The sequence below is a fragment of the Eucalyptus grandis genome, chromosome 7, assembly GCF_016545825.1.
Source record: "Eucalyptus grandis isolate ANBG69807.140 chromosome 7, ASM1654582v1, whole genome shotgun sequence".
Lineage (NCBI taxonomy): Eukaryota > Viridiplantae > Streptophyta > Magnoliopsida > Myrtales > Myrtaceae > Eucalyptus > Eucalyptus grandis.
The window spans coordinates 7,694,817-7,716,412 of NC_052618.1; the positions used below are offsets into that span (position 1 = coordinate 7,694,817).

Here is a 21,596-nt window from a genome sequence, read left to right on the forward strand (position 1 = left end):
TTTATGGTATTAGTGGATGCATCCTATAGATGGTCCCATATTTGCCTATTATCTACGCGCAATGTCGCATTTGCACGTTTAGTTGGGCAGATTATAAAGCTCCGGGCACAATTCCCCGATTATCCAATTAAGAGCATAAGGATGGATAATGCTGGTGAATTTACATCAAAGAGTTTTGATACATATTGTGCTTCACTCGGAGGTTGAGCACCTGGTTGCATATATTCATACTCAAAATGGATTGACAGAATCCTTGATTAAACTTATCCAAATCATTGCCTGCATTCTATTATTGAGAACGAATCTCAACGATACAGCATGGGGTCATGCAGTTTTGTATGCGGCAGCTCTAATAAGATTACGCCCCACTGTTAGTATTTTACAATCTCTCATTCAAATGGTTCTTGGTTATGAACTAGATATTTCACATCTGCGCACCTTCGGTTGTGCAGTACAGGTGCCTGTAGCATCGCCAAAAAGGACGAAAATGGGTCCCCAACGCCGTTTGGGCATTTATGTTGGGTTTAATTCACCATCTATCATTAGGTTCTTGGAACCAACTACTGGTGATCTTTTTACTGCCAGGTTTGCAGATTGTCATTTCGATGAGACTAGGTTTCCATCAATTGGGATACCTACAACTTCCATGACTGCAAAACAAAAACCAGTTAAGGTTTTTTCCTGGAATGAGAAAAATTTATCTCAATTAGACCCAAGGAGTTCTGAATGTGAAACGAGGTGCAGCGCATAATCCATTTACAGGCTATGGCCAATAGACTTCCTGACGCATTTAATGATGCTACTAAGGTAACGAAGTCTCATATTCCAGCTGCAAATGCTCCAGCTAGGATAGCTGTTCTCGAAGAACAGGCTAAAATGGATCAAAATCCCCCGCACTTGAAGCGTGGTAGACCGATAGGATCAAAAGATACTGTTCCTCGAAAATGAAGGGGAAAGAATCAGGAATCCGCTCCAAAAGAGCCTGGCATTGTGCTCGCTCACAAAGAGCTTATTGCCCCTGAAGAGGCGCAAACCCATGAAAGGAGCACTAGCCCCGGGAATACTGAGAATTCCATTACATGCTGTAATGAAATTTGGGATCGAAATGAAATCATCATTGATAATGTTTTTGTATTCTCAGTTGCTCATCAAATTATGGATGATGATTGTGAACCACAATCTATTATTGAATGTCGTCAAAGGCAAGATTGACATAAGTGGGAGGAAGCAATTAAAGCTGAATTAGCTTCCCTAACTAAACGAGAGGTTTTTGGACCTGTAACTCGTATCCCCGATAATGTAAAGCCCGTTGGATATAAATGGGTATTTATCCGAAAACGAAATGAGAAAAACGAGGTTGTCAGTATAAAGCCCGACTCGTTGCCCAAGAATTCTCCTAGAGACCTGTGATTGATTATAATGAGACATATTCATCTGTGATGGATATGATTACATTTCGTTTTCTCATTAGCCTAGCAATCTTTGAAAGATTGGAAATGCGTCTTATGGACGTTGTGACGGCATATCTATATGGCTCATTAGACTCTGATATTTATATGAAAATTCCCGAGGGATTCAAAATGCCTGAAGCATGCACTCCTCGCAATTTATTCTCAATAAAATTGTAAAGATCCTTGTACGGGTTAAAGCAATCCGGTCGCATGTGGTATCAACGCCTAAGTGAGTACCTAATTAAGGAAAGGTATAAAAATGATCCTATCTGCCCATGCATGTTTATTAAGAAATCAGAAACTGGATTTGCTATTATGGCAGTTTATGTCGATGATATAAATTTAATTGGAACTCTAGAAGAGTTAGCTGAAACTGCTGAATATTTGAAAAGGGAGTTTGAAGTTAAAGATTTGGGTAAAACCAAACTTTATCTTGGTCTAGAGCTTGAGCATAAAGCAAATGGAATAATCGTCCATCAATCAGCATATGTTGAAAGATTGCTTAAACATTTCAACATGGACAAAGCTCACCCATTGAGCACTCCTATGGTTGTAAGGTCTCTGGATCCCCAAAAGGACCCATTTCGTCCTAAAGAATCTGATGAAGAGATACTTGGTCCTGAAGTACCATATCTCAATGCAATTGGGGCTTTGATGAACTTGGCACAATGTACGAGACCATATATCGCTTTTGCGGTAAATTTATTGGCACGTTTTAGTTCTGAGCCAACTCGGAGACATTGGAATGGAGTTAAACATATTTTTCGTTATCTCCGAGGAACCATAGATTTGGGATTATATTATTCCAAGGATTCCACTAACTCTGGTTTAGTTGGATATGCTGATGCTGGATATAGATCCGATCCACATAAGGCTCGCTCTTAAACCGGGTATTTATTTTGTTATAACGGCATCGCTATTTTTTGGCGTTCTACGAAGCAATTGCTAGTAGCTACATCTTCTAACCACTCTGAGATTATTGCTTTATATGAAGCTGGAAGAGAGTGTGCTTGGTTAAGATTCGTTATAACACATTCATAATTCTTGTTGCTTAATACCGGTTACCAATTCTCCCACTATAATTTATGAAGATAATGCTGCTTGTGTTGCACAAGTCAGGGGAGGATATATCAAAGGTGATAAGATCAAGCATATCTCGCAGAAATTTTTCTATATTCATGAACTTCAAGAAAGTCAACAAATTGATGTTAAACAGATTCGATCCATAAATAATCTTGTAGATCTTTTTACCAAATCATTGCCAACATCAACTTTTGAGAAATTAGTATATGGCATTGGTATGAGGCGAGTTCATAAGATTGATTAGCCCTAGAAGTGGCTATATGGCTCAATTCAGGGGGAGATATTATGAATTGTACATTGCAGCATTGATATGTGGCTAGTTCACAAGATGCAATAATGATTAGCCCAAGGAGTGGCTATATATGCATTGCACTATTTTTTTCTTTATGTCCGGTTTTTTCCCATAGGGTTTTTCCGGCTTAAAGTTTTTAACGAGGCAATTAATGCATCCATAAAAGGGAGAGATCATAACATTTGTGTTCTGCACTCTTTTTCCCTTTTGTCCGGTTTTTATCCCACTGGGTTTTTCTGGCTTAAGGTTTTTAATGAGGCAGTATCATTCAATGCACATTCGTAATGAATATGATGAATATTCAAGGGGGAGTGTTATGAAATACATGAATGGATAGAATACATGAATGAATATTCATTATATTCATCTTATCCAATGTACTTATTATGGTACATTTGTATCAAATGTTTTAAGTACATCTCCCTATACAATGAACATTCGTCTCCCTTATCCTATACATGTATCATTCGATACATTGATATTAATGATAAGTACATTCTTGTTCTCCTATAAATATGAGTTTAGTTTTGATGTACAATATACAATCACACAGAAACACGACAGTGAGATACTAGAAATAAAGCTCTCTCATCTTGCTACTATCTCTAGTGTTCACTTGCTTTCTCTTCTTTAATCTCTTCTCTATTATATATTCGCCACGCGATATTTTACAACATTTTCAAGTTTATTTGCAAAAGCAAATTGCCACTTTTTGGTTATTTAAGCGCAACAACATTCACGTAATGACTTACTTGAGAGCCCCATGCGGAGTGCACGGTATTTGTGCTTATCGCTTAAATTATCGTTTGTTCGTTAGATGAGATGAGTCCGTTGCCTAGCCCAGCCCATTCCAACCCAACCCAACCCAACCCAAGTAAAATGATTTAAAACCTGCTAAGAGGACTTGAACCGAGAAGATACGACTAGGTCAACATGTTCTTGGCCCATTTCATCTCCAGGGAGTGTGGGGGCAATCTCGTATGGCGTCTTGCCAAAGATGATGCCGCAAAATAATGGCTTTCCAAAGTGCAATAATGAAGATAATAATTTACTGAATCTCTGAGGCAGACATTTTTAGTCATTTTTAAACATTTTTTTCTCTGGTAGTGGGTCATTTTTTAATCAATTCATAAAACAATTCACCCATTTTCCGATGTAGACTTTTTATAGTCATTTCAAATAATTTAATCCCATTTTCCGGTGTAGACTTTTTCTGGTCATTTCAAATAATTGATCTTCGGTAATGGCAAAATTTTTATTAATTTGTGTGTCTTATGTCTCATAAAAATATGTTTATCATTTTTTTATTTGTTAGAACAAATCAGATATGGGAAAAAAATAGTGGGACAAAAGAGCATCTTTGGGAAAGAGGGAAGGTAAGGTTTTTTCTTTTGTTGAGGGAAGAAACCATGTGGCTCTTATTTCATTTTCTTCCTTTTGTGCATGTGCATACTTCTCCCAAACGAAGTGAGGGAGTAAGTCAACGATGCTGGTTAAAGCTTGATGGCTTGGCCTTGGCATTATGCCTCCATCATCAATGGTCAACTTTGGACATTGTGTCCGTTTCTGGGGGAGGGGGAGGGGAGGGGAGGGCGAGGGGGAGCGGCACTAGGCAAGGATGGTGAGGAGACCACATGGCTCTCACTTCATCTTCTTCCTCCTGTGCATGTGTGTGCCGCTCCTAAACAAGGTGAAGGGAGTAAGTCAATGATGCCAGTCAAAGCTTGTTGACTTTGTCTTGGTATTATTCATCCATCATCGACAGTCAAACTTGGACATCATGTCCATCTGGAGGGGGAGGCGGGTGGCCGGGGAGGGTGGTGAGAAGACCACGTGGCTCTCACTTTGTCTTCTTCCTCCTGTGCATGTGCGTGCCACTCCCAAATAGGGTGGAGTACGTAAGTCAATGATGCCTATCTAAGCCTATTGGCTTGGCCTTTGCATTATGCATCCATCATCGATGGTCAAACTTGGACATTGTGTCCATTTAAAGGGGACGGCTGGGGAGGGTGGTGAGGAGAACACGTGGCTCTCACTTCATTTTCTTCCTTTTGTGCATGTGCGTGCCACTCCCAAATAGGGCAGAGGGAGTAAGTCAATGATGCCGATTAAAGCCCGTTGGCTTGGCCTTGGAATTATATATAACCCAATATCATGTAACATCATCTTACCAAAATTTCTTCAAAGGAAATTATACAATTAAAAAGGACAACGACGAATATCTAATTTGATTGCCCTTTTCCTAAAAATTAAATTGAAAGGGCAATTCTATGAATATCCATTGATCGCATCGAACAATTACAAGATGAACAAGACCTTGGATATCAACAACATACAAAACTATTTGACTTACAAGTAACATGAAGATGAATACAAGGGAATTTAAATTATAATGAAAATGAAGGAAATACAAAGAATCTTCCTTTACAAGGAAAGGGAAATACATGAAAGATTGTCAAGTAAAAACCCTAAGAACTAGATGGGATCATGTGGAGACGCTTGTTTTCATGGGCCAAGCATTGCACATTGGTCGGGACTTGGTCTTCATGCTCTGTGACATGAGCTTGTTGAAATTCTTGAGGCTCGTGAATATCGGGCATCTCAAGTTCGAGCTTGGGTTCCATTTGACGATAGATAGAGTCAATTATTGTGTGGTGTGTCTTCATATCTCCCTCCAAGTCAGACTCATCAACAGCAACTACATATTGTGAAGATTGGGGGTACCATATTCCAATCACGGTTTGAATCACAACTTCAACATGGCCAATTTGGTCCCCTACAATGATCTCCTCATGATAGTTACTATGATACAACCCCAACTTGAAGATTGACGGGATTGGTTGAAGTGTGTGATATTGATGGAGCACCCTTAAAGGGAAATACGACGTTAAACCCGTCAACCTCACAAGAGGGAGTGGGTCGTCAACTCCGCCGATAAGGCACACCTCGAGATTCCTTGGCCATAGGATTAGACTCGGGTTGAGTCTTTTGAGGAAGTGGAACCATATAGAAAAGGACCATGATGGAAATAATTCATTTTCTTTTTTTCATAAAACATGAGAATAAGATTGTACTTCTTCGTGACATTGACGATTCTTATATTAAGGGCAAATTCTTTGATATGAGAGATAAGCCAAATTTGGAGAAGTCTTAACGGGGCTCTAAGAGTTCCTCGCCCACTTGCTTTGAATTGATCGAGGGATACAAAGGTTTCAGGGAGAATCATATGTGTAAAGTTGTTGAAGGCACATATTTTGCTAACAATGTGTGTGACTAAGGGATCCATTGTTTTTCAGGTATGGGGGAATTACATGAAGTCAAAGAACCTAAGGAGGAAGGTACGGGGAATTTGATTCTTAGAGTTAGGCTCAAGACTAAGAAGATGTTGCTAAAAAAAGTGTAACGCATGGAATTTGAGTTTCCCTTAAGAATGGCTCTAATTTTGTTGGAACGAATATTCAAGAATTGGCTCAGAAGGGAGATTGGGTTTTGTTAATAGGAGTGGTGAAACATAAGGAAACCTTACATAATTCAATAGCTATCTTGAACTACTCAATTGTACAGATCAACTCGTACTAGTTGAACACGAAGGTGGAAGTCATGGGGTTCCAAAAATGGACCGGTGCTTTCACCATTGTGATTCAGGATTCGACCTTCAATAAGGTTGGGAGAAAGCCAATACGCTCCTCCACAAAGTCTTGGTGCTTCAGGTTGAGGTTATCCTATATAGTCTTGAGACTCCTCGACACGGGAATAATGTTGATTTTGGGCTTGCTCATCTAAACCTAAACCTAGAGGGGCATTCAAGATTACAGATACATCGCCATTGAAAATATAAAGTGCGGAATTGAAACTCGGAAATTAGAAAAGATAACAACGATAAAATAGGAACGATGTCCTACTAATCAAAATCATGGCAAGCTCAAATCACACATCATATGAGTACTCGTGAGGTTTCAACACCTAAGGTGAGGATGTTAAAGGCTTAAGGTTCTCATCCAAAAGGATAAAAGTAGTTTACCACCACTATTATCATTGATTGGTGCAACGTTTATCAATCAGGATGAGCAGATTTATGGAAGTATGAGTATGGATTACCACAAGTGTTCACTCACAGATTCCACCCATAAACCCTCATAAAGGTTTTAAATTGGGTGATCAAGGTTTTAGACCGTGGTTGTATTTGCGGTGTAGTGCTAAAGTTTGTAGATATGCATTTAAATTTATACAACCAACACTTCAATATAACTCAATCATTCATGCATACATCCTTTCACCACTTCCAAGACAAAGGGTTTAATACACGCCACCCCTTATACCTTCGACCTACAAGACCATTTAACACTTAGTTAGCGACTTACCTCATTTTCCATGCGACTTTGATATGCAGGCGATCCTATATAAGACATGTTAGTTAACGCAACAACCATTTTAAATGGCTTCAAGTCCTTTTAACTAGTGACTAGTCTCTAGTGGAGTCGCCAAGCCTGTTGCGACCTGACCTTGCGTGCCAATGAAAGGGAAAGGTCAGGTTTAGGAGTACTTAACCATGAGAGTTCCTTTAACACCTCACCTTTTGGGACGAACACAACTAGATATTTAGGTTCGGAGACTTGGTTTATGCTAATATTTCTATTAGCGCCCTTTCAATACCTAACAATATGTCGTATTATCTAAGGTGTTCATGTATTTCTTTTTACTTTTTCGGGTCAGTTATTCTAAGCTAAGTGATCATGTGTGGATGTTTATTTTTTCATGCAATTCTTTTTCTAAGAAAGAGGAAAAAAAAACTCTCAATTGAAATTTAAATGTGTGACAAAAGTAAACAAACAAGTAAGCTATTAAAGGAAAACAATAAATCTAACATGCAATCCTAATTGATGAACAAAAGTAAAGCAAAAGAAACGAAACCTGCACCTCCTTGGGCATTTATACAAGACAAGAAAAACCCGAAACATATTTGAGGAATGAATGGTACAAAAATACAATTGGAATGGACATTGGCCTTTCGTCGTCTTCCAAGTCTTGAGGGATCTCCACCTCCAAGGACTTAATCTAATCCTAACCTTAAAAAAAACAAAAAACAAAAAACAAAAAGAAGCTAAGACTAGGTGCATACAATAGAAAAAAACATTTAATCACATCAAAAACAATCAAAAGCGCAAGAAACAATCAAGATCAATCAAGAAAATGATGTCATATGCACAAATGAACAAAAAAGGCCTTAAGATAAGCTTTTGTAATTCATGCGTTGGTCCCTCTAGACACCTACCCCATTTATTTTCATGGCTTATAGCAATTAGTGACCATTTGTGTTCTCACATAGCCATTAACGCTTATAAGTTCCTTGGATGTGCTCTAGGTAAATCCTAAGATCTATCCACGGAATTAGGCATTGCGTCTAACATACATCTAACATTCACATATACTGCGAGAAATAAACATGCAGGCAAGCCTTCAAGCCTTATTTCTCAAACAACCAAACAATTTTAATGAGCTGATGGCGGATCATTTATTCAATGGACAGGTACCAATCACAACCATTGGCATTTCTAACAAATGTCATGGTTTCATGCATCCAGGATTCATGTGATGTCTCAAATATTTAGACACGTTTGAATGGTCAAAAAAGGAGAGCAAAGCATTTAGATAAAGGATTATCTCAGCTATGGAACGCATTTAATTGCCAAAGCTAGTATGGGGCTCGCATATCATGCACTTACAGACATTGCAGACATTTTAAATACAATCTAAATCTTGACCATTCTAAGGTCAAATCAAGCATTTCAAAAATTATAAAACATTTAATGTCAGAAGTTTCACGTGTACCAAAGCTATTTTGATATACAAAATTGACATTTCAAATCAACGTTGAAGAAAATGCCATAAAAAAGATCATTTCATTTGTCAAAAATTTATAACAGTGAAGATTAGGGAAATTGAAATGGATTTCATGAATATGACAAACCCTAATTCCACACACAAATCACCCTAAAAAAATCCTAATATAAAATTACAATAAGGATTTGTAACAAGACATCACGAATAGGGACAACAAAATCAGCAAAATTGGAAATCAACCCATTGATAAATTGTCCCAAGAAAATTACACAAGGTGCACGACACTATAAGGAACGGCTTTTGTGAAGAAGATTTCTTAAGAAGAGCTAAGCATGTATTTACAAAATTTCAACAATGTACATCATTGCATCAGGAAATTGACAAAACAACAAGACATCATGATATAACAATAGAGATTTGACCTATTAAACAAGCTCTAAAAAATGTGAAATTGCACCACAACATAGGTCAAAGAGTGACAATCAAAGTTCGTTAAGGGTCCAACTCAAGAATTCCTATCGAAAAACTCACAAAAAATAACAAATGTCTGACCAAACATGGGTAAAATAGCGGTTCCGAATTTAACCTAAGTTAGAATTCTAATTGTCGCGACCTGATCTCGGCTCCCTCGAATCCCTCATCATCACAAGGAGAGAAAAAGGGGGGAAAGGTCAAGTTTAGGAGTATTTGATCACAAGAGTTCACTCACGACTCACGTTCCAAAAGACATCATCGCCTTGCTTTTCGGATCAAACCTCTTGTGAGTTTCCTCTATGAGATCGCGAGCTCTCCCAAGCTCCTACCCCGCATGACAGCAGAATGTTGTGATCCATACCCGCACGGGTGACACACCTTAGAAAAATGGGTCGGGTGTAGTTATTGGATTTAAGGGTACCTTTATCGTGGTAACGCGAGGTATGAGCTTGGGAGAGCCCGCGCCTAATCATGGGCCATAGGCCCATCCTTTAGACAATACCTCTAAACCTGTTCCCTCCCCCTGAGAGGTAGGTTGTGACACCCCTTTTTTCTCTTCTCGTGATGATGAGGGATTCGAGGGCGGCGAGATTGGGTCACGACAGTGGATCGCTGGCGTGAGGCTGGCAAGCAATGGCAAAGATCATATTGGCGAGGGGCGGTTTGAGGAAGAGAAAAGGGCAAGAAAAGAGAGAGGGATAGTTTTTCAGTCTAGCGAGAGAAAAAATCCATAGAAATGAAGCCCCCCCTTCGCATTTTGGAGGGAAAATCCCTTTTATATTAGGTTCTAATAGGCAAATCTTAGTCGTCGATCCAATTTGATGGTCAAAATTTCGATGTAATGGCCAAATTAAATTTGTTAAAGATTAATCACACTTAAGATGTGTCTAATGACCGATCGGATGAATCTGATTTGCAAGAATTGAGATTTAAAACGAGAATTGCACTTAAGAGCCTAATAGGGGCTAAGTTGCAATTCATGAAATGCAAGGGTTGTTTTGCAAAATCTTGAAAATATAAGGGCTTACATGCATAAATAGTCTTGGAATCGGTCGCTAGAAGTCCAAAACTAGCCAGTAATGGGTTGAATTAGATTACTTGCCAGTAGCCGGTTGGACCAGTTCATGTCGGTTTAACAGGTTCTTGATCGGTTCTTAACTAGTTTTGGCCAGTTCTTGTTGATTCATGTCTATGCGGTCCTTGTAAGTTCAAAATTTATGCAATATGGTCCATCAAGGACTAAATTGAAGAGAGAACTTGTCCAATTTTAGTAGAAATTGTCCGATTTCGATCAAATTAAGCCAATTAAACCATGCTACATGTAATTGAACATTTTAGGCTAAAACAAGCAATCTTGCAATTCTTCGTTTGAAATCGCAAATGAATTGAAATTGAATTCAATTAATATTGTGATAAACCTATTCGACTGATTACCATGCTTAAGATAGCCTATTGCATTCAAATTGAGTTTGAATTGAAGTCACGAGACTTAGGTTAAAAATGAATCGAGGTCTAATATCAAAATTGGACCTTGATTAATAGAATTAAACCTTAAGAATGGGTCAATTTAAATTTCTCCAATTAAAGCTTAATAAGTTGATTTTCTTACATTCAAGAGAGCAAAACTCCTTAAATTGGGAAGTTCTTGAATGAATTTCTTAAAATAGACCCCGAACTTGGACTTATCTCAAGAAAACAAGTGGAATACAATCATCTGTTCGCAACTTATGAAGGATGGATTTGACCCCCTAATCAAGGCTTGAAATGGCAATTTGCCTTTTGACATTACAATTCCCGAAATTAAATGAATGGGTGGATTAGAAATAGTCTCTAAACCAAATGTCACAAAAGGAATTACGCCTAATAATGACTAAAATGAAAAAAAAAATATTTTTGGTCTATTCCGAACCTAAAACCAAAATATCTGGAAAACAAGATTCTTAATCAAAATTTATGAAATTTTCAATACAAAGTCAAATTGACACTAAAACAAAATGTTTTGAGGATTTTCAACTTTTTTAGTCAAATGTTTGACCAAAAGTCAACCATTTAATTAACTTTTCCAAAAATGTTGATTTTTGAATTAAATTTTTGAAATTTTTGGAAATTAAATTAGCTAAAACAAAATTAAAGATATTTGACATTTTTGGGCAAAATACTAATTTAACGTGGGGTTGACTTTTGGTCAAAGGGTTGTCAATTCAAAAGTCAATAGTTTGACTTTTTGGGTTTTACTTAGAAATGAATAGGAAATATTAAAAGTAATAATGCAAAAGAAAGAAATGGAAAACGACACTTTTTTGGTTGAGAAACGGGCTCTATCACAATCAGAATCCATAATCTTGGTTTCTATCTATTTTGACGTGTCGAACAAAAATCGGTATCAACGGTATGCGGGTTCAATCTCCGCTCCATACTGAAACCCTAGCTCTGTTGGAACTGTTGAAGCAGTTTTTACTCACGTTGCTTTGAAGAGAGAGTGTGAAGAGACAGAGTTGGAGTCAAACAATCTCTTTTCAGTTAGATTGCTTTAAGGCACGAACGAAGTCTCTTAGGAAGTCCATGCGTTTATTAGAGAGTGTAAAAACTTGCTTATTAGAGTATGGCCTCTGGTTGGTCCACTGTGCATGGACTCAAAACAAGGTTACAAATTGGATTGTAAAAGCTCAAGTCCATGATACCCTTTCACTCAACTAGGTTGTCAATCCACCACAAGCCCTTTGGGATTTGTTATGCTCAAAAGCCAATTTAGTGTATTTATGAACTTTTAATATGACTGAAATAGCTTCTTTTTTTTCCTAACAAAAAAAAAAAAAAAACCTGTAAGGAATCAAGTTCAAACATGCATCCCACCTCATGGCTTGTCCCACTCGTTTGTCTTGTCCATGGTTCCGATACATGACAACCATTTGAGGATAAATGAATGTCAAAATCAAGTTCACATAATTATCCCAATGATATCTAATCTAAAGAGACTTTAGGAACTAAGAAGGTGTTAGGTGAGGACAATTTGGATGTCGAAATGTTCTATGTATGACAAACCATCATCTGTGAGTTATCAGCTATATGGATAGTAGGTACTCATGAATTGAATGATTTGATTTTGATAAATTGGAATTAAAAGTGATGTGATTACGGTAGGCATAATCATAGAACCATGAATTAGGAGTAGTTAGAATGACTGGTAAAGCAGAAATGCTAGGGATAGAGGAGCAAGAAATACCGGATTCTTGAAGAATATAATGAAGATCCTCTAATGATAGAGGAACATATGAGTTTGTGCTAGAACCCTCAATGAGAATAGTAGTGAATTGACATGCAAATTGAGGTGGACCTCTGTACCGGGATCGATTGTTTGTCTTTGTAGGTTGCATGATTTGTTGTTGATAACAATTGGATGCAAGATGATTAGATTGATGACTATTTGTACAACGTTGTCTGAACAAGGAGGAAGAACTTGGAGTGGCAAGCATTGTGTCTATAGGTGAGGAGAAAGAGCGCTGCATGGTAAGTTGAGTCTCCTCAATCAACAACTCTGAGACAATTGCCTCAAGATGAGATGATGGATCTCGATGTAGAAGTGAAGCTCACATAGGTTCAGATTCATCATTAAGTGCTATAAAAAAAATTGCGTAACACGCATGCGACCACGATATTTAGCAAACTTGTGAGCATCAAAAGTCGTGTTCCATTGTGGTTTAGATAATGCTAGTTGATCCTAGAGAGCATGCGCCAAAGATAAAAAATCATTAACAGACTGACTTGTCTCCTAATGAATGTGATGCGAATTCCCTAACAACTGATGCTGACAGGCAATATTAGAAGTGGAATATTGGCTGGCAAGCCAATCCCATGCTTCTTGTGCCATATTAAGATGACCAAATTGAAGTTTGATAGAAGGAATGGAAGTGTCTCAGAACCATGTAAGGATCCAATGAGTCTCGCTATACCAATCCTCCAAGCGCTCATTAAATTTCTTCTCTATTTTAGTAGTAATTTGAGTAAGTGCATGAATAGCACGAGTGATGCAAAGCTAGAATCAAAAAGATGGATATGTCTTGAGCCCATAAAATATAATTGGAACCATTCAAAAGGGTTTGAATGGACATTAAAACTTCCAATTTTTTTTCCATAATATGCAATATACTAGTATAAGCCTGGTAGATTTTATATGAGTTAGAAGAAAATAGGTACTTGCAGAGCTGCTGTAGAGAAAATAATACCAACAATAGATTTAAGATGTCGTAACACCTCGGAAACTAGTCAAAAACACTAAGGCTCCGTTTGCTTCGTGGAATATAATTTCCGGGAAAACGTTTTCCGAATTTTCCGGTATTCATTTAACGGAAAATGAATTCCTTGGGAAAATGTTTTCCATGAAAGGAAAAAGAATTCTTCTAAATTAGAGGAAAATATTTTCCACTTTTGAAAAGTGGAAAATATTTTCCTCACTTGATCTCTTATCTCACACCTCTACAAATCCTCACTTCCTCCTCCCTCTTCTTTTTCTTCTTTTCTTTTTTTATTCAACTTATTTTTAATTTTAATTTTCTTTTTTAATTCGAATTATTTTTAATTTCCTATTTCTTTTCTTTTTCTTTTTTTTTCCTTTTCTTTTCTTTGTTTTCCATATTCTTCTTTCTTGGCCAATCATTGGTCGTCACCAAGTGAACCTCAAGCTCGTTGATCTCAAGCTCGCGCTTGTCAATCTAGCGAGCCTCAAGCTTGACGCTCGCACTTGCTAATCCGGTGAGCGGAAAATATTTTTCTTACCGAATACTAAAATATATTTTCCGAAATATTTTTAGGTTTTAGCTGAATATTAGAAAATATGGTCATTTTCCTGGAAACTGACTTCTAGGAAAATATTTTATGAAAATGACCAATTTTCCGCGAAACGAACGGACTCTAAGAATTGGTTGCAAATTGGTTGAACCTGTTGGAAGGGTAAGTACATTGATGGTCAACGCAAGTCAACAGGAGTCCACACTGGCCAACATACAGGCAACGCAGGTCCGCGGCTAGTTAGCGCAATTAATAGTCACAATCAAATGCTGATGCAGACACGTGTCAGTGACGTGGCTGAAAAGTGGCGTCGTCATGGAGGATGACGTCACTTGGTCAGCGAGCATGGCGGATCACGCGAGAGGCATGTGGTGCATGGAGTTCACCCGCCGAGATATCTAGTGGCGCATGCAGCGTCGGAAGGTAACAATCTTCCTAAATCCTGACTTATTGGAGGATGGAGAAGCAAATGGTGGTGTTGATATGCCGAAGTAGGATAACCAAAGTGTCAGAATAGCCTTGAAAGTTATTGGGTTCGATGAATCCAAGACATGGTGACGTGTGGTGGAGCATGAAGTTGCGTGCGGCAGCAAAACACCATGAAATTTCAGGGTCTAGCTCTTTTGAGAGCGGTGAATCTGATGATATAAATTTTGCGGAAGAAGCAACGGAAATGGCGTAATGGCACCCAATAGCAGCGAGTTTGACCAAATACGAATATTGACGCAGCTGACATGATGTTGCTGTGACCATCATCTTGTAATAGACTCAATGAAGCTTCCTCAATCTATGAAGGCTTTGATACCATGATAAGAATAACTTGGAAAATAAAATTATGGAATTTCTGTGTATTGATAAATTACACATGAGCCTATTTATACGTTTTATAGGATGGCTATCTACAGTAATAATATTACAATCAATCATGATAATGAGATTGCAATACGAGAGATGTACAAAATCAATTAATATATTTCTAGTAGTTATAGTTATGTATGTTCTCGTACGTGCTTTGGAATTTGACCGGTTAGAAGCCAAAAGAAAGATTTTAGGCCTCATTGAAACGAAGGATAGAAATATAAGAACGAGTGAAGCATATTCAATTAAAAAGAGCTGGTCGACACAACTCTAAAAATGTTGGTTGTAATGTAATTAACCCTATATATCACCATTAATGACAACACTGAACCATCTATTCTAATCTTACACTACATAAATTATCACGATAAATGCGAAGGACAGCACAGAAAATTCTTACATATTTCGCATCAAGCCGGGATTGACATAGAGATTAATTAGGTTTTGGGGAAGATTAGGCAACTCTCTAATGTTCTCGCAGTGAAGCAAATCCAGAGTCTGAAGCCTTGACAATAACTGTACTTTTGATGGAAGACTCGATATCCGGGTACCCCGAAGCCTCAATTCTCTGAGACGAAGTAGTTTCCCAATATCACTGGGAATGACTCCCTCCAAACACCTACACCAGGAGGCATGCACTTCTTCCAGGTTTGTCAACTGTCCAATGCAACGAGGGAATTCCCTTAAGAAACAAGAATCCATTTTCAGCACTCTCAGATTCCGTAAGTTTTTAGTTGAATTGGGCAATTTTGAAATACCTGTACCCGAAATGTCCAACTCTACTAATGAGTCTTTCAATTTGCCAATGGATTCTGGAAGCGTTACTAGCCCACGACAATCCCGCAAAGACAAGCGTGTAAGCTCGCACAAGTCTCCAATTGAGTCGGGGAGTTCAAGAATTTTCGTGGCATCCAAGGCTAGCACTAAAAGAGCTTCAAGTTCACAAACTGAACCAGGAACACCAACCAATGAGAAGCAGTTAGTGGCACTAAGAATTTGCAGTAGAGCCAATTTGCCTATCGATGCAGGAAGTTCTTGTACGGAAGTGCCGTCAATCAAGAGCTCTCTCAAAGCATTCATCCCATCCATTTCCGCTGCCAACATGCTAAGGTTAGAGCAGAACTTCAAATTCAGGGTTACCAAGCGCTTCAGATTGTTAATTGAAGGATCTAAATGAACCAGTCGAGAACATCGCTCAAAGATCAGTATCTCCAAGTTTGGGCAACAGGAGAAGCTGGGGGTAACTAATAAGTTCCCACAACCTGTAAGATTCAAGACTTTCAAACGCTCCATCTGCAAAACAAGGGAAAAAGGTTCTGATGGCGTAGAACTCTCAATGTACTTAAGAGCCAATGCAACGAATGATCTATAAACCCACCTTAATTCTTTTCCAACCTCCCCAGGATTCTGTAACCTTACTCCACGAGAGATCGAGAATAACTAGGTGTTCATTTTTCTCTAAAAGAATACTGATTGCATCTCGAGGGCACCCTTGCCAATGAAGCCATCGAACGTTCAATAAGGCATCTGCAAATTTTCCACCTATATTGGCGCGACCCAAGCTGAGAAATGTCGTGTTTGGTAGGATCTCATAGCCTGCCTCTTCAGTGTCAGGGTGGTCCGTTCCCTGTATGATGGACCACAAAAGTCAAGTATAGAAACATGTGGAAGTATTCAGACAATAAAATAATTACTATGGATGCCTAAACTCCCTTGAGGTAAAGAAAATGCTTCATCCATGAATAGAAAATTGAAAAACAAAGTAAGACCTGAATGGTACTTTTTCGCCGACAAACCTTTTTCCCCATGTTCGGGTCCTGGGCTATGGTAGCAATGTCCAATCCAACGCCTGTTCCTGGATCATGGAAACCTTTGCGCATAATCTCCCTGGCAAGGCACCTTAGCATGCTGTGCATACCTATTTTATTTTCTTCCTTTTGTATTATAGACATATGACAAAGGACCTCGATTACATCGTGAGGAGGATCATAATAATGCCACATATATGAGGCAATCCTACTATCCACATCCGGGGGAAAACATGCAATATTAAGATACATCTGCTTTTGCTTTTGATCTAATGCTTCATAAATTATGCTCAGAATCTTTTGGTAATCTTCTTGACATTGTCCTATGAGATCTTCAAATTTAATCCATTCTTCTTGTCCTTTATCATGCAAAAAAGAACCAAAAACTTTGAGAAATAGGGGAAGTCCTTTCGCAGCCTTGACTATTTTGTTTGCAATATCAACATAAGAATGTAGTTCATCACTCGTTCTGATTGCACAGCGACAGAAAAATTTGAAAGCTAGATCATCATGCATTGGATTAACATCGTAAGTACGGGCCAACCCTAGATCAACAAACCCTTGAAGAACGCTTCTTTCTTTTGAGGTGACAATTATTCTGCTTCCAGAACCAAACCAGTCAAGCTTAGCTCCTACAAACTCCTTAACAAGGGACCCCCTTTCCACATCATCAAGAATAATGAGAACTTTCATATTCCTAAATATTTCTTTCAAAACTCGTACTCCTTTGAAAGCAGAAGCAACCTCATACTCTCTTTTCACAATGTCAAAGATCAATTTGGTTTGAAGATACTGGATACCACCAGGTTGCTGTGTTGTTTCTTCAATCTCCGCAAGAAAACTGCAAGCATCAAAGTGAAGAGATATTTCATCGTATACGATCTTGGCGATAGTGGTCTTTCCAATGCCATCTCTCCCATGGATTCCAACAATTCGTACGTCATTTACTTCCAGGTCCAATAATTCCATTATATTCGATTCTTGACTGTCTTCAAGCTCCTATAAAGGTACTCAAGTTTAGGAGAATGTTAGCTAGAAGAGAAGTGAAGAAATATACAGAGGTTGCTGTAGTTACAGATGATAATGCCGTTCTCTGAAATATGTGCTTTGAATTTGCCTGCCAGTCAATCATTTGCCTCGCTAGTTGAGATATTGTAACGAATGTTTAGCTGGCAAAGTATTGTAACTAATGTTTAGCGGGCAAAGTAGATAGGTTGTTGAAGATAACCTTCACTGTATTTCCTCTAACACAATCATTTACCCCATGCATCTCATTTAAGCTGAAGATACGATAGTAAACCTGCTCTCTCTATTATGGAAAAATCTAATAAATAAATCTGGCTTACCAAGCATCAAAAACCCTAATCTGACTAACATACTCTGTTTCTTGTCCTTTGTAGTCTGACAAGGAAGCACACAGAAAGGTGACTACCAGCCTTACCAGGGACCATATCCGAGTCACCACAGGGATAAATCCAGTAGGAGTTTACCTTAAGATCTCAATTAGATGTTCAAGATCTATAATGACTAGAATTTAATGCCAAAGAAAGAGGCAGAAAGCAGACATAATTTGAACAATCCCATCTCACACTGCCTTTGCAAACACCAGCACAGAAAATCATCAGCCATCAAGAAAGTCGACATTTTCGACACATCACTAACAGGCCCATTGTAGACCGTAAAGCAGTAAAATGCAAAAACCACTTAAAGATGGTATCCAGAAGTTAAAAGTGATGCTTCCGGTTTTCTGTGAAAATAATAGTGGATATGGCAAACTCCCTGTTAGAATCAACACCTAATATGAAAATGAGATAAGTTCTAGTTGGACTTTGCCTCTGATGTGCCGACTTACTCCAGTGAGAATGCTGGATATTTAAAGGCCGTGATTGAAACCACAAGTGAAGAACTCTTGAGAGTCTTCTTGTTTCGGTCACACAAGAAACAAAACGAGAGACAAGTTTTGGTCAAAAAGTCAAGAACTTGCTAAGGAGATTGACTGGATGATGTTTCTTCACTGCATGAAGTCGGCAAAGGAAGACTAGCTGGCGACAATTTGGCACCTGCAACTTGCCAACTTGCCCAAGAAGTAAATGGAAGTCCATTATGCATGAAGTCGGCTACTGGACGTGTGGCGGTGAAGCTTGAGCCAATAAATGAGGCTTCGAGATAAGACATTGAAGGATAAGTCACCAGATGAAAAAAAAAGGTGAGCTTCAAGAGAGAAAAGAGGCAACGCAGCCTGATAGAAAGAGTAGCTCAGTGTAAGCGAGTTGTCCTTCCGTGAGTGAGAGGGAAGATAAAATAGCTGATTATGTGCTTGTATCGGCTAGTTTGCTTTGAGTCTTTTGAGTGTGGGGAGAGAGAGTCTATTGTAATAGTTGTGTGAGACAACTTTTTGAGTGTTATGCTTATACCACAGTTTAGTACAACAAGAGCATCTTGAATTGTCTTACAATTTTCTTGTGTTACCACCATAACACTTCTGCATACCTTACAAGTGGTATTAGAGCAAAGCTGCGCCCTCTACACTTCCCCCTTAAAGTGGGAACTATCGGTCACGACAGCTGATTGGAAGTTTTCACTTTCCAGGAACATGAGAGCTACAACATTCTTTACATCTTATAAATTCTTATTGCAAGTTTCCTGTCGTGCAGAGAGAGTTTCTAATCTAGCATGTCATCTCCGTGTTTCTATTGCTTAAACAACGTTTCCCTATTAATTCTCCAATCCCGATATCTCTATCTTCATATATAGCAATTCGTTGGAGTTCGTTGGAGTTTTCTACTCTGTTTTGTTTCTCCCATAATACTATCCTCAAACAATATTGCACAGCATTAAGAGCTAGATCGCTTTAAGTCGTATTTTTTACTGGATAATATGATTCATGGCACCCCAATTGTTAAGTGTCTCGAAAGCAATGAATAGAGACTACCAACCACTTAATCAACAATTTTGTATAATCAGCTCAACTTCAGGCCACAAACCACAAAAAGAAAATGAAGAACGATAAGAAGTTTCCCAGTCCTTTAATGTACTGAACTACCAGAAGTGGCAAAGAAGCCAATAGGACATATGCTGAGGTTGATAGGAGATGCAAAAAGGTAACTTAGTTGTTTCAGTATAAAATAGTGTTAATAAAAAATATATCATTAGGCAGGTATATACAGAAAAGTTAATGATAATAAACAGATAAATCATGAGGTATTTCTGTATCAAAATGTCAAGAGGTATATCATGATTTTTTTCTATTATGTTCTAACTTTACAACAACCGTATAATCATGTAAAAATATTGCGTGGTGACTAGACTTTTTATCTATGTGATGTAAAACACAGTTATGCTATAACCAACTTAATCAACAGGTACAATCTTTAGGAGAGAGTAGTTGAGAAGAGAGGAGGATAGAAACAAACATACCGAGGTATTGTAATTATGCTTTATCTTCAGCCTTAGCGAAATTCCTTCAATCATTGATGTGATAAGTTCCCATGGACTGCCACAGCAGAAAAAGAAAAAAAAATCTCAGTTCTAAATCATTAAGGGATTCAATCTGAGGACCTGAAACGATGATTTGGATGTGCTAAAAGGTTACTGATCCTTAACTGCAGACCACAATTTACCTGATGCAAAGATATTTAAGCGTACTACACTGATGTTTAGTAATTGTATGAACGAAGAATGATGCCACTGCAGCAAGTATATAGTCCATCCAACAGATTATATTGTCACCATTGCCATTGGGGTAAATATATCACATTAACCATGGTTAGAAATACAGAATGACGTGACCATGTGGATCAATAGAATGAACTTTTAAAGAGAGTTCACTGAGCCAAACTGAGATATGTTGTGTAAACGGGGTCAATTAAGAATACTGCAGAGTCGACCAATACTCACATTTTCTGCTGAAAATTGTTGTTCAGTTTCCCTTTTCTGACATTCTCGGCAATGCCTTGGTTGATTGAGCAAACAGATCACAAGAAAAAGAAAACAGATGTAATGTACCTTTCATAAGAGCTTCGTTCCCATCCCTTGACATTACCAGCCTCCACAAGAGCCTTCTTCCACCGCTCCACTTTCTCTGCGCCCCACCTCCGCCTGTGCACGTTCAGGACGTCTCTGTAGAGTGATATTGTTTTCAGTTTCTCATCCAAACATTCCTCGTGGTAGAAAACGGGCAGGATCTCTTTCTTCCCAGCTGATCTAGATATGTGTTCTACCATGAGTGCAAGCGCTTCAAGGCACCGAGGGCTACGAGCATAGTTTAGGGAAAAGATCGGTATGTAGATGTTGGAGCTGTGGACCGACAGCGGAAGCTCTTCAGAAGTACTTAGGGATCCATCATCTCTGAAAACGTTAATTCCATCAGCTTTCAAGCGGTGATAGAGGCTATCCGCAAATCCAAGACTATCATATCCTCTGAAACTCAAGAACACATCGTATGTTGATTCAGCCCCTACCATATCTTGATTCAGCCTCGCTGGTTCATCTTCTATACTTTCCCGTTCATTTTGATCCAGCGTCGCTGGTTCATCTTCTCTACTTTCCCCTTCATTTTGATCCAGCCTCGCTGGTTCATCTTCTCTACTTTCCCCTTCACTTCGATCCAGCCTCACTGGTTCATTTCTGCGTTTTTTCCGTTTATTGCCGGCGGATTCATCCATACTTATTCAACTTGTAAATTTATCGAATCTTGATTCAGCCTTACTGGTTCATCTTCGGGCCTCTTCTCCTTTTTCTGCCTTCTGATTCAGCCATACTTGATTCCGCCTTCACCTCAATTTCTCGTCGTCCAGTTTCCACTCTACCTAGGTTTGTAAAGAATAATCAAGTCAACCTGTTGGTCCGTTTGACCAAAAAAAAAAAAACCTGTTGGTCCGGCTTTGCCTCGCCAGTCGCTCGACCTGAGCCGTTAATCTAAGAGAAAAGAAGTTCCTTAAAAAAAAAACAAAAAAAAAAAAGTACCATCGTTTGAGAAAAATTACTCGTTCTATAATTTTCTCA

The 21,596-nt window shown here is 38.5% G+C and overlaps 1 protein-coding gene across 3 annotated transcripts; it reads right to left on the reverse strand.

Annotated features, from left to right (window-relative positions):
• Positions 1-15,051: 15,051 nt before the first annotated feature.
• On the reverse strand, positions 15,052-21,387 carry LOC120295453 (disease resistance protein RPV1-like). Of its 3 annotated transcripts, none has more exons than XM_039316623.1 (6): positions 20,598-21,387; positions 20,010-20,085; positions 16,581-17,591; positions 16,163-16,411; positions 15,543-16,077; positions 15,281-15,441 (listed from the first exon to the last, which is right to left on the reverse strand). In XM_039316623.1, the coding sequence occupies exons 1-6, from the start codon at positions 21,254-21,256 to the stop codon at positions 15,404-15,406; spliced, it is 2,568 nt and encodes an 855-aa protein (XP_039172557.1). In that variant the 5' UTR covers positions 21,257-21,387; the 3' UTR covers positions 15,281-15,403. The 3 variants fall into 3 exon arrangements, with proteins under 3 accessions (XP_039172556.1, XP_039172557.1, XP_039172558.1); XM_039316624.1 differs by having other exon boundaries at positions 15,304-15,466; XM_039316622.1 differs by having other exon boundaries at positions 15,052-16,077.
• Between the last annotated feature and the right edge of the window lie 209 nt (positions 21,388-21,596).

Excerpts from the sequence above, each read along its gene's own strand:
- LOC120295453 (XM_039316622.1), bottom strand. The coding sequence starts at position 21,256 with ATGGATGAATCCGCCGGCAATAAACGGAAAAAACGCAGAAATGAACCA. Across the intron at positions 17,592-20,009 it reads AGCATAATTACAATACCTCG|GAGCTTGAAGACAGTCAAGA; the intron begins GTATGTTTGTTT and ends GTACCTTTATAG. Across the intron at positions 16,412-16,580 it reads ACCCGAACATGGGGAAAAAG|GGAACGGACCACCCTGACAC; the intron begins GTTTGTCGGCGA and ends TCCATCATACAG.